Source organism: Gouania willdenowi, chromosome 20 (genome assembly GCF_900634775.1).
Source record: "Gouania willdenowi chromosome 20, fGouWil2.1, whole genome shotgun sequence".
Taxonomy (NCBI): Eukaryota; Metazoa; Chordata; class Actinopteri; order Blenniiformes; family Gobiesocidae; genus Gouania; species Gouania willdenowi.
In genome coordinates this window covers 24,394,845-24,406,987 of record NC_041063.1, presented here as the reverse complement: position 1 = coordinate 24,406,987, position 12,143 = coordinate 24,394,845, and the positions used below count along the sequence as shown (strand labels likewise).

General features: G+C 35.2%; 1 protein-coding gene across 3 annotated transcripts in view; it reads left to right on the top strand.

Moving 5' to 3' along the window:
* Positions 1-248: 248 nt before the first annotated feature.
* The window catches only part of tpk1 (thiamin pyrophosphokinase 1), a 90,347-nt gene continuing 78,452 nt past the window's right edge, over positions 249-12,143 (top strand). For 2 of the 3 annotated variants that reach the window (XM_028434975.1, XM_028434973.1), the window contains exons 1-3: positions 249-286; positions 2,576-2,666; positions 7,452-7,526. In XM_028434975.1, the coding sequence (XP_028290776.1) occupies positions 2,624-2,666; positions 7,452-7,526 (118 nt within the window). In that variant the 5' untranslated portion in view covers positions 249-286; positions 2,576-2,623. Of the gene's footprint in view, positions 287-318; positions 365-2,575; positions 2,667-7,451; positions 7,527-12,143 lie in introns of those variants that run through there. The other variant, XM_028434974.1, reaches the window with a different exon arrangement.

Below are 12,143 nucleotides of genomic sequence, written 5' to 3'. Positions count from 1 at the left end.
ATGGTTATTTCTGGAGTTGGAGAATGGCTTTTTTAAATAAATGAAAAAAAAAATATATATATATTGGTTAAAAAAAATTAAAAAATAAATAAATAAATAACAATCAAAAGTGAGTGGAAAGTGCATTACTCAGTATTTCAGTATGTATTTTTGAGTTGCATTTCCTATCATAGCCTGTAGGTGTCCTCATAACAAACTCAGGTTCCTCCTCGCGCTGCTGGTGACGTCTTGTCTCGTGCTCTCTGACTGTTTACATTACACTGAGGCGGAAGCAGCGTGACACACCGTGAGTGTTTACACATGAATAAAAAGACTTTATATCACACAGAAATGACTGCTTTACAGCGCAGGGATAGAGAATGAAGTAATGAACATAATTCTGTTCGGTTTTTTTTAACTTAGAAATGATGGTTTTAAACTGTGCAGCATCGTGTAGCATGTCTGCTTTTCTCCGTGAATGAATGAATGAATGAACGAATGCTGTGTTGTTAATGAGTGACACGTGTTTTCAATGAAAAACTAATGATGCCAAAGTCTACTACTAATTTAGCTTATCTTCGTAATAAATGAAATAATCATTTTACAGCTTTTTAGAAATTAATACGTTTTTTAAAAAAGTTAGAAAGACGAAAATAAATAAATAAAAATTAAACAGTATATTTTTAGTTTAAATGTTAATTTGATCCATCAAATTTACATGTATTTTTAGTATATTTTAGGTATTTTGTCTCTCATCACTTATTGTTTTCTGAAATTTAAATCCTATTCTAATGTAGTCAGAATTGAAGATCCAGACTTATAGTATTATTGTGTTCACTTAGTTATTTTTTATTTGATTTTATTTACTTTTTTCTAAATCAAACAGGTTTGGTTTTATTCTGGTTTTTACACTATATATATGTGTGTGTGTGTGTGTGTAATTACCAATTTCTGCAATGGTTTACACAACAATATATTTGAACAGAAATTGCATTTTATTACTAAACATTATTAATTATTATTGCTATCCGTGAATTTTCAAATTTAATGATAAAAAAACAAAAAAAAAACTGAAATAATAGCACAATATTATTATGTATTCATTATTATGTGAAATAATTATTTACTTACGTTCCTGAACAGTAAATAAAACAGTTTCAGTGTTTATTCCCAACCTTGGGTAAGTGAGCCCATGTGGGGTCACCTGGAATTTGAATGGGGTCTGCTAAAATGTCTAATTGACAATAAATATATAAATATATAATAAAAAAAAAGTTACCAGTTGATTGTTTTTTTTAATTATGCTTTTTAAAATTAAAACAACACAATCTTAAACAACTGTATTCTCTGTTTTCACTTTTTCAAATATTAATTTAAAATATAATATAATGTAAAAAAAAAAAGATAAATAATAATAATAAATGAAAGAATATAATACAATATATCATATTATTCTTTTTTAAATCACTTATCCTGGCTACTTTGTGTTTGTAATACATTATAACAAACATGACCATAAATGATTCTAGAAGGAAAATAAAGTATTTAGGGTGTGATATTAAAATGGGGTCACATGGGTTAAATGTTATAAATGTTAATGATCAGTGAGTCTGCTCAAATGTTGGTATGAAAAGGACTATTTAGATGTTTCAGTTTGGTATTTTCCAAATAAATCATAACTTTTTCAGTTTTAAACAAGTTTTTGAAAGATTTCTATAATATTTAGGTTTTATCTATCGTATCAGATGGTACAATATGTAATGATCCGTATAGATGATTAGAAAACTGGGTCATTCCATGTCTTTTCAACACATTTTTTAGGCACTTCGGTCTAAAAAAAAATTCAGATTTTTTTTTTAACCAATTGTTCTATTATTCAATATAATAATAATAATTATTCAATAGGCACATTGTAAATTTTTAGTTTGATCGGATCAACACTTTTTCAGATATGACCAATCTCGTGAGGAGGTGTATGTGTCGATTTTTGCGCGTTTTTATTTTTCTTCCATTTTCAGCTTCCAATATCTCATAAATTACACGACATAGGAAAGTAAAATTTGGTATAGTGAAACAGCTCCACCTACTTTCTCAGAATATACAAAAACATCTGCTATACATCATATGTGGTGGACCTGCCTGCTCCTCAAAAATGGAAAAAAGTTTGTCTGGGCTTGGGTCTGGAACATGTTTGGTCCTTCAGTAAATAATTTAGCATATGCCTCATCTCCCTGTAATTTGGTCAGCTTAGAGCTATGAACATAGACTGTTCACATCACTAATGATTAGTCACATATATGCAATGGTTCTTGGGTGACACGCTCTTGAAATCTGAAAAAAATACCTATTTTTTAAACTATTTTTTAACTGCATGTGGGAATGTAATTAAAAATCTGGACTCTGTTTTAATTTATAGTATAAAGGTTAATTTTTCTTGGGATATAAAACAATTGTTTTTATGCGACTTCTTCCCTCTGTGTCTCATAATCATTTATTGTTTATTAGTTTTTCACTAAGTAACGTAAGTGTGTAGAAACAAAGTTGTAAGACTACATTTTAAGAACCCAACATGGACGGTCTGTCCTTTCCTCCTCAGTTCCAAGTGAGTCGTCTGATTGAAGACAGGCCCCTGTGGATCCTCGCCATGGATGAAGCGTTGACGCCTTTGGACTGCCTGCTGCCCTCAGGTATCACTTTTCAAACACACACGCGCTCCCTCGGCGCACTGCACTCAAATCTGCACCCATGTGTACGGAGTTCTTCTCGTGGGTTTTATCTGCATCTGTACGACTACCACCCAAAACACGAGAAGTCTGATCAAAAATGCGCTCTCGCTGACATAACTTGTCATACTTGTCTTCCTCTCTCGGCGTCTCCCACTTTTTTCTGACACACACAGACGTCTCCTGGGAATTTAAAGTTACAAACCAAAAACCTCATATGTCTTACTTATTTTGCATGCGCGCTGATGATCTTGATGTTTAATTCTCATGGTAATATTTGGACAAAACATTCCGAAGTTGCATTAAGAAATGAATCCAATATATTCTGATGATAATTTGTATTAAAAAAAAATGGAAATGGCAATATTCTTTGTATCGTATTTTTAAATAACTTAACTTTTAAACAAAATAAAGCAGAAATTGCGATATGACAGTAAATATTCCTTCACATGGATGTTTTCGGACATAATCACACATTTACACACAATTTTCCACCATTAAACATCTGGTCTAATGCAGTGGGTCTCATCCTTTTCAGCCCGCAACCCCCAAAAACAAAGACCCCAGAGACCGGGGACCCCCACTGGACCATCTATAAGGGGGAATAAAGAGGAGAGCTTTTTGGGGCCCATCCATAAAGTCAGCAAAATGATGGTCCATTGTTCTATGAATCTGTGATAACCACATTTATTTACTTATCTGAATAATATCCACTGTTATCCAGGAATGTTTATTATTATTTTTAGCGTCATAGTATAGTAAAGAGTATAGTTGTTTTAATCTGAATAAAAATGGGTTAAATGTGACCAAAAAAGGTGGAAAAGGTGGTGAAATGGGATTTAATAAACCATAGAAATTGATTAAGAGTTGCAAATTGTAGATAATGGAATTTAAAAATGTTGGGAAAACTTGTTTAAACTGGCAAATAATGGGCATTACAAGTCGTGAATGTGGTTAAATTGGCAATAATATGCATGAAATATGGTGAAAAGAAGTTAAAAGTGACAATAATGGGTCAACAAATGTGACATTAGGTGGGAAAAGTGGTGAAAAGGGTTTATACGTGCTGAAAATGTCTTGAAAGTGGACACAATGTGCAGAAAAAGCATTGAAATTTGATGGAGAAGTGGCACAAATGGGAGTAATGTAGATTAGAAGGAGCAAAAATATTATGAAAATAGGTTAAAATATGGCAAGTTTGTTGTAGTTGCAGAAAAATGGTAAAAATAAGCAAAAATTTGCTAAAATTGTTAAAAAAAAAATGACCCAAATGGAGGTCCTGACCCCATGGTTGAGAACTACTGCTTTTGATAATATGGATTTATATTGTTTTTAAACACTGTTTTTTTTTAACATGGCAACATTTCATTAATATGCTGATTACTATTAATGGTTTTAAATCATTGTAATTATTTTGTTTTGCTAGAAAATCTGCTGTAATATTTCTGCTTATTTAGAGTTCATATATTTTGTATTTACTTGACCCTCACATGTATATACTGTCTCACTCACTGGCATCCATTGATGCTAATGTGTACCTACGCTTGTTAGCTAACGATTACATTAACGTTATTTATTTTAAGGATTTCCCACAGTTCAAAAAGGACTTCCCAGTGACTGCTGAACATGCAACTGCACAACCAACTAATGATGCAATTTTCTCGATAAATTGTCAGTAGCGTTTTTGAGATTTCTTAAATTTAACAGAAAAAAGTGGGTTTTTTCCCCCTCCCCCAGCTGCACTCCACAGTGACGCACTTTTCCCTGTTAGATACCTTAAAAAAGGATAATTTTTTTTGATGAATCTCTTGCAGGAAATGCTTATCTAGACTCTCAGAGGACAAATGAAAACAGCCCCTGGATGTGTGCGTTTTAAAATCCCCCCGTGTGCACGGTTAGCCTTTTAGATTTCACAATTTTAATTATAAATGCTCGTTCCTAGAATATCTATGGGCCTCGTTATGGGCGTGGATAATATGTTATGTTACGTGTTGTGTGTGTGTGTGTGTGTGTGTGTGTGTGTGGGGGGGGGGTATTCATGCAGCTTGACACTTTTAAAAAGAATCCCCAAGGTGACATTTCTTTGAACGCTGCACAAAAGGCCAAACGCCTTCATGAGTGTGTGTTTATCAGTGTGTGCAGACGACAGGTTATCAGAAAAGCTACGGCTGGTTGACTCCGTATGTTGTTGAACGTGTACACCCCCAGCCAATTAATAGACAAGACTGACAAATCTATCCCACCCTCCATCCCCCTCGTTTTCTCCTCCTTTGTGTCGCCGCTTTATTTTTTTCTCCCTCTTTTCCCCCAAAAACCTTGACTTGGACAGACTTTGACCTTCCAGTGATGTGAACCTTTAAGCCCAACGCTACTTTTAAGTTGAAAACCCAGGGGACGTTTTCTTCTGAAAAGCACTGTAAAGGTTACTTCTTTATTTTGAGGGGATGCACATATTTTAGTGAGAAGAATATTCCTGTTTTTTTCTTCTTCACTGCATGGGAAACATACAAGCTTTAATGGATTTTCCTTATCACGTTGCTCCAAAACTTGAACCCAGCTGTGTTTGGAATTTACATAAATACAGTTAAGGAGAGCTTAAGCGTCGCTTCAGCTCGGATAATGTATTTTTGGTTTCACTTTGAAAGCGTGCATCAATAATATATGAGAAATCATAAATAAGAGGACGGATAATGAGGAGGAAGAAGCCGCGGCCGAGGGAAACACTTTTTTTCTGTCACTAGATGTGTTTGCGTGTGTTTACATTCTCCACTGATGAATGACCATTGTAACACAGTAATAGAGGGAAAAAGAATACAAGAAGAAGTAAGATTGATGGAAACTTTGGAGATTTTAGTTTATCGGTGCTATCAATCGGAGCAAAACAAAACAGCAGATTTGCAAAGAAGTAAAGAAATATACAGTAAAGCCATGTGAGGATGTTTGGAAATGTTCACTCTGTGGTTCTCAACCTTTTTAGACCGGGGACCCCAACTGTTCCTGTTATCCAGGAAGTGTATTGTTATTTGGGCCATAGAATATAGTCATCTCAAAGATGTAAATCCTTGTTTTAATCAGAAATAACATTGGTTAAAAGTAACAAAAATGGTGGGAAATATGTTGAAATGGGAAAACGACAGAAATTGGTTCAAAGTTGCAAAGTAGAAAAAAACGGACATAAAAAGTGGTCAAAAGGGTTCAAAGTGTCAATATTGGAACAATTAGTTTAAACTGGCAAATCATGGGCATGGCAAATCATGAATGTGGTGAAATTTGCAAAAAAAAAGCATGAATTATGGTGATAAGAGGTTAAAAGTGACAATAATGGGTCAACATATGTGACATTAGATGGGAAAAGTGGTGAAAAATGGTTTATAAGTGCTGAAAATGTATTTAAGTAGAAAAATGTGCAGAAAAGGCTTTGAAATTTGATAGAAAAATGGCAGCAATGGGAGAAATGTATTTATTTATCTGAACAATATCCACTGTTATACAGGAAGTTTATCATTTCAGTCATAGTATATATAATCACCTTAAAAATGTAAATCCTTGTTTGAGTCAAAAAAAAAAAAATGGGAAATGGGATTTTAAAAACCACAGAAATTGGTTGAGTTGCAAATTAGAGTGGGCAAAAACTGTTGTTAAATAATAAAATAGCATGAAATATGGTGAAAAGAGGTTAAAAGTGACATTAATGGGTCAACACATGTATGGGAAAAGTGGTGGGAAGGGTTTATAAGTGGCGAAAGTGGAAAAAATATGCAGAAAAGGCATTGAAATGCGATGGGGAAGTGGCAGAAATGGGAGTAAAGTAGCAGGAGCAAAAATAAGGCAATAATAAGTGATGAAAATAGGTAGAAATATGGTAAGTTTGGTCTAGTTGTAGAAAAAGGGTAAAAATAAGCAAAAATGGGCTCCAACTGTTAAAAAATGCATTCTTAGTTTCTTGCGACACTGACCTGACCCCAAGGTTGAGAACCCCTGGTGTCGCTCAGAGTGGTTTTTAGCAGCCTGTGATGCAATAAAAGTCTCAATCATTGGCTGTTGAACTCAAAGAAGAATGAAGTGAAGAATAAATGACGATCGAGGAGATTTGAATTTCTGTAGCCTCATGGATATTAAAGTTCCAGGTTTAAATCGTGTTACTGTAGTTTTTGTGATGCATTTGTATATTTAATGTTGGACTTAAACCTAATTATATTTGATGGGAATCAGGTTTTTCTGAAATAAACCATTAAAAATGGATGAATTCTTTCCTGACTCTGCAAAACAAACATCTTTTTACATTATTTTATGCTTAAAAACTAAGAATCAAATTATAAAAAAGACACTTGATCTTTGGAGAAGCCCCACACAAAGCCTGATTCAAGAGAAATATTCTTCTCTTATGTTTTAATGTAACCAGTCAGATACTTTATATGCTTACGTTTGGTTTTTTTGTTTCCTCATTAGATCAAAATGGCAAAAATGTAAACTTGCATGAACTCAAGCCTTTCTTCTCCCTCTACTTTTCTGTCCTCATTTGGAGCATGGTAATGATCTTGTTACGGAGCCTTTAATTTAAATTGAGTTCTTTATTTAGCCCATAAACAGCCTTCAGCTCGTATTTAGGACAAGTAATGGTACCACTGGTTCCAGCCCTTGTGTTTTTGCTTGTTTGCTTGTTCCGCATCATTAACTGACTGCAGCTCATGATTCACACATTTTTATATATATTTTTTTTTGCTTTTTCTTTCTGGCTTTTCCTTTCAGGCACACAGAGGATCTGCCTCATCCTTCTCAACCAGCCTCTGAATAAGGATTTCCTTCAGATTCTCTGGAGTAAAGGTACATTGGGTCACAACTCAACACAAACTAACACAACCAGCAGATTTAAAACCCACTTAGATTTTATATCCATTGTTGTACTGTAACGCCATGTGCTTTTTTTTTTTTTTAGCTTGGTTGGACAAATATATCCATTAATATGCAATATATCTGTGTTTCTCAAATGGGGTACTAGAGAGAGGCAGGTAGGGGAAAATTAACAAATTAAAGCATTAAAATATGGGGTTTTATAATGTAAATGTTTTGTTAGAAATAATAACAATAATTATAAATATTACCAGAAACTCACACAACTACAAAAAAACACACAAAATAAGGGATAAATATATTGAATAATAAAAAGAACAAACAACAACAAAATACACAAAATGACACCTAAAACACACACGCACGCACGCACGCACACACACACACACTACCAGTAACATGCAAAACTGACAATGAAGACACACCAAATGAGAGAAAAATACACAAAAATAACAGAGAAACATACAAAACGACGTAAGAAACGGCACCAAAAACACACACTGACAAGACAAAACAACAACGAAATACAGAAAATGACACCAAAAACACACAAAAGATAATAGAAATGATCTTGATTAGAATATTAACTGAAAATCCAATTCAATTCAACTTTATTTATATAGCGCAAATTACAACAATAGTCATCTCGAAGTGCATGGATCAGTCTTGGTCAGAGCTTAATTTGGGCCATATTCTGCCGGAGCAAGATTTTATTCAGCATTAATTTGCTTTTAGGTGTTTTGATAACATTTTATATTTGTACAGTGGTGGCTTTTATTGAGATGAAATCACTGGAAATTTCTTTGTACATACAGAATTGATTGAAAAAACTGAGCGAGGAGGAGCGCTTAGAGAGCTGCTGCATTGAGAGGGCTCATCACTTCTTCTCTGGCCGTACAGTTACAGCACTTATTATATACAGCTGTGCTTTTACAGTTTAAATGATCAACTTATGGAGTTACACTCAGAATGTAGGCTCATTTAAGGGGTTTACCGCTTTAATTTTGCCCCGGTAAGTTGAGTAAATGTACAGCCCTCCCGCTGCAGCCGTCTCACTGTAGCGGGAGGGAGGGGCTGCTGCTTCTGCTCTACAGACAGTGACGGACGGGGAAGTCGTTGCTTGAAAAGTTTAAATTTGCACTTATCAAATCGCGCAAGTTGTGTCGTTTGAGGTTGCGTCATTTACATTGATTTTGAATGTAATCTAGTCGCTTTAGTCATGTTTGGTGTGGAGTGTGAACGCAACTTAATGGGTGTTAAAAGTTTGTAAATATTTAGTATTTGTGGGTTTTTGTGTTCTGAAAGTTTGGTGACCTTTGTGATGAAAGTGGCTAAATTCTAAAAATTTGAGCTGTCACTCAAAGAGAGAGACGCATACGCTTCGTAACAGGCGATTGTGCGTGCTTTTTTAACGCTGATTCATTGTTCTTGTTGTGGCGGTTTTGAATGGAATGAGACGGAGTCAAGTTGTAGGGTTTACTTGTCAGAGGCGGACACAGGGTTTATTTGGTCAAAGGGTTTCCATGTGAATCTGTAGTTGTTCTGTGCTCTCAGGGTTTTGTATGCTGCTGATAGCGCTAAGCATAACAATGACAGAGTCTCTTAGAAGAGACCTTGGCAAATGTTATCACTGCACGATGGTATCTGGCCAACATAGGGCAGTGTGACCTGGACCAGGAGAGATTCTGTAACATATCAGTTCTTATATTAAACATTTAGGTTAATTAGTTGTTTGTGTTCACATTATATTATTGGCCCATTTAGTTAGCAAAAGGGGCTTTAAAAAATGTATTCTGTGACATTGTTGTCTCTCTGTTACTGCCGGAACAACACCCAGCCTTTGTTCCGGGATCTGATGATAGACACATTAAGCACTGGACTTGGTCCCACATCAGGAGAAAGACGAAACTATAGAAATAAATCTATTCTATTCTTTCCACTCATTTACAAAATAAGATTCTTTAAAATGTGTGTTATCACTTATTAATTCCATCATTATGCTCTATAGATGTTGTTTCATAGAATTCTCAGCAAAATGTTGTAGTCAAACAAAAGGGTACGGGTACTAACCACTGCAATAGATGAACCAATTCTCCTTAAATAAATAGATAATCAATGGAACCAGATCTGTAAAATATTTCAATGAATTGTGTGCAATGCTAGAGTTCAACGATATCATCTGATAAAAATAGGTATGAGTGTCGACACGGATCAACTCTGGAAACTGAGCTGTCAAAGTCGATTTATTTGCCTGACTGGCTTTCTTCTTATGCTCTGCTCTCCTTGTTATACCGTTTACATGCGCACACCTCTGCTCGTACATACAGCTGATGGACAGAACAGGACTATAAGGAAAGTTTAACTAAGTTATTGTCTCTCAGTGCTATTCTGGTAACGCCTGTTGAAGAAGCAGATGATGAAGCTTACAGCTTACAGTCATAAATCAAAACAACACATTGAATGTGTGATATAGAAACATTATGACACCCTATAAACAATATGGCTTTTACTCAAGGTCTTTTTTTATAACTCTAGTTATAGATTGCCTTAAAAACACAACATAAAGAGGTTCATTAGCAGATTTTTCCCTATAAAACCTTTCGTCAATGTTCAATAAGTTAAATTTGTAAGTCTTTTCTCAAACATATCTATGTATGAGGTGATTAGAAGTGTCAAGAAAGCCCAGCTTTGCTCCTCTTAGCCCCACTTTGGATAATTACCTCTGCTTTTCTATTAGTTTTCTCTGTCATTATAATAAGGTTGTTAACAACTGAACCGTTTAATCTACAAGTAGTTGCAGCTCAAGAACAGAAAGAGCAGCTTAAGGTTTGCAGTTTAATGGTGCAGAGTCATTTCCTTAAGTGTTTTTGTGGTCTTTGTATCTCTTTTTTAGTTTGTCAATGCAGGCTTTTGAGCTTTGATTGAAGTGGATTTACACTTCATTTCATACATGAAGCAAAACTTACTGCTTTTTAAAAAAAAAATGTGGTACATTTTTAACGTTTTAAGGCCCAGAGGAGCCTTTTTACAACTTTTAACCCCTTCATCCTCAGCTCATTTAAACTCATTTAAACTTTTTTCAACGTTTTCAACTTTTACAACCCATTTTAACTGTTTCAATCCATTCCAATTTATTTTATTTTATTTTATTTTTTTCAACTTTTTTCAACCAATGTTCAGCTAATTCTAGATTAGTGCTAATGCTAGGTTAATGCTAATGTTATATTAATGCTAATGCAAATGCATGCTAATGCTAACATTAGGTTAATGCTAATGCTAGGATAATGCTAATGAATCAGAATCAGAATCAACTTTATTTGTCATTGCACATGTTACAGAGCAACTGAATTTCATTTCAGTTTCATTCCGTTCAAGAAACATCAAAAGACAATCACATATAACATGGGAGGACAGGAGCGTACCTACTGTATATTTTCATTGATTAGGAAGCCTAACAAAGTAACCAATGGATTAGAAAGAAATTAGCTGATATACATTTGTTTTTAGTGTATTTTATACTCTAAAATTACATAAATGTAATTGATCCAGACATTTGGAGGCAAATCACGATCATTAATGGTAAAAAGTGTACACTATAATAACGTTTCAATAGGGCAAACTCGTATCTATTGCTCAGTGAGTATTTAATATTAAGTATTCCACCCTCAGTTCTGACTGAGCTGCTCCCGACATCATCACGGACGAGTGCCTTCTTTCATCCAAGAGAGGGGAAATTGTTTGAATAGTTCAGAGCAAAATGGAAATCCTCTAAAGTCCTGGCCTTGGGCAGTCGTATTTGTATCTCTCCCTAACAGTTTCCTCACTGTTGCACAACTTTGGGCTATTTTTCTCTAAATGTATTGGAGGACACATCGTTGGAAAGAGCAGAATGTTTACACCAGCCATAAATCACCTTGAAACATTCAGCAACAGTACGATGTAGTAGGCCAAGCAAATATTTATACTACAATACAATTGTTTCCTTTCAGATAAAGTGGCACTATTATCAGTGGCGTGCACAGACATTTTGGGGGGCAGGTGCTCAGTGAAAAATAAGGGCACTTTATGCAGCATGTAGAACTGACGGCTGCCTTATTATAGCAGTGCGAGATTTAAAATGACCGAATAAAAACTACTACTGCTACTAATTATACTGATTCACATGCTGTAGGATACCAATGACACACTCTACCGGTGGTCATGATCACATCATATCTATTATTGATTTTGGGTAGCGTCTAGCTTGTTAAGCAGGTGAGCAGTCGGCTAATTTATGCCCAGCTATGTGGCGTTGAGACAGGCTACTTCACAACAGAGACAAATAAATGCAAGTTATAGCTTGGAAACTGAGGCTTAGGGGGCAAACAACACACTCAACTCTATTCATTCATGTGTTACCTGGCTGGTGGGCAGGGGAGGAGGTGTGTTTGGGCTGCAGCTGTGCCCTGTCTGCTGCTACAACGCGCCTCCGTTTGTGTCCACTCTGCGCGTTCACGTTGACAGAGGTGTGTGCGGGTGGGGGGATTATTAATTGGGGCATTAATTTCACACGCTTTTAATCGACGAGCACTTACAGATGATCTTGTCAGC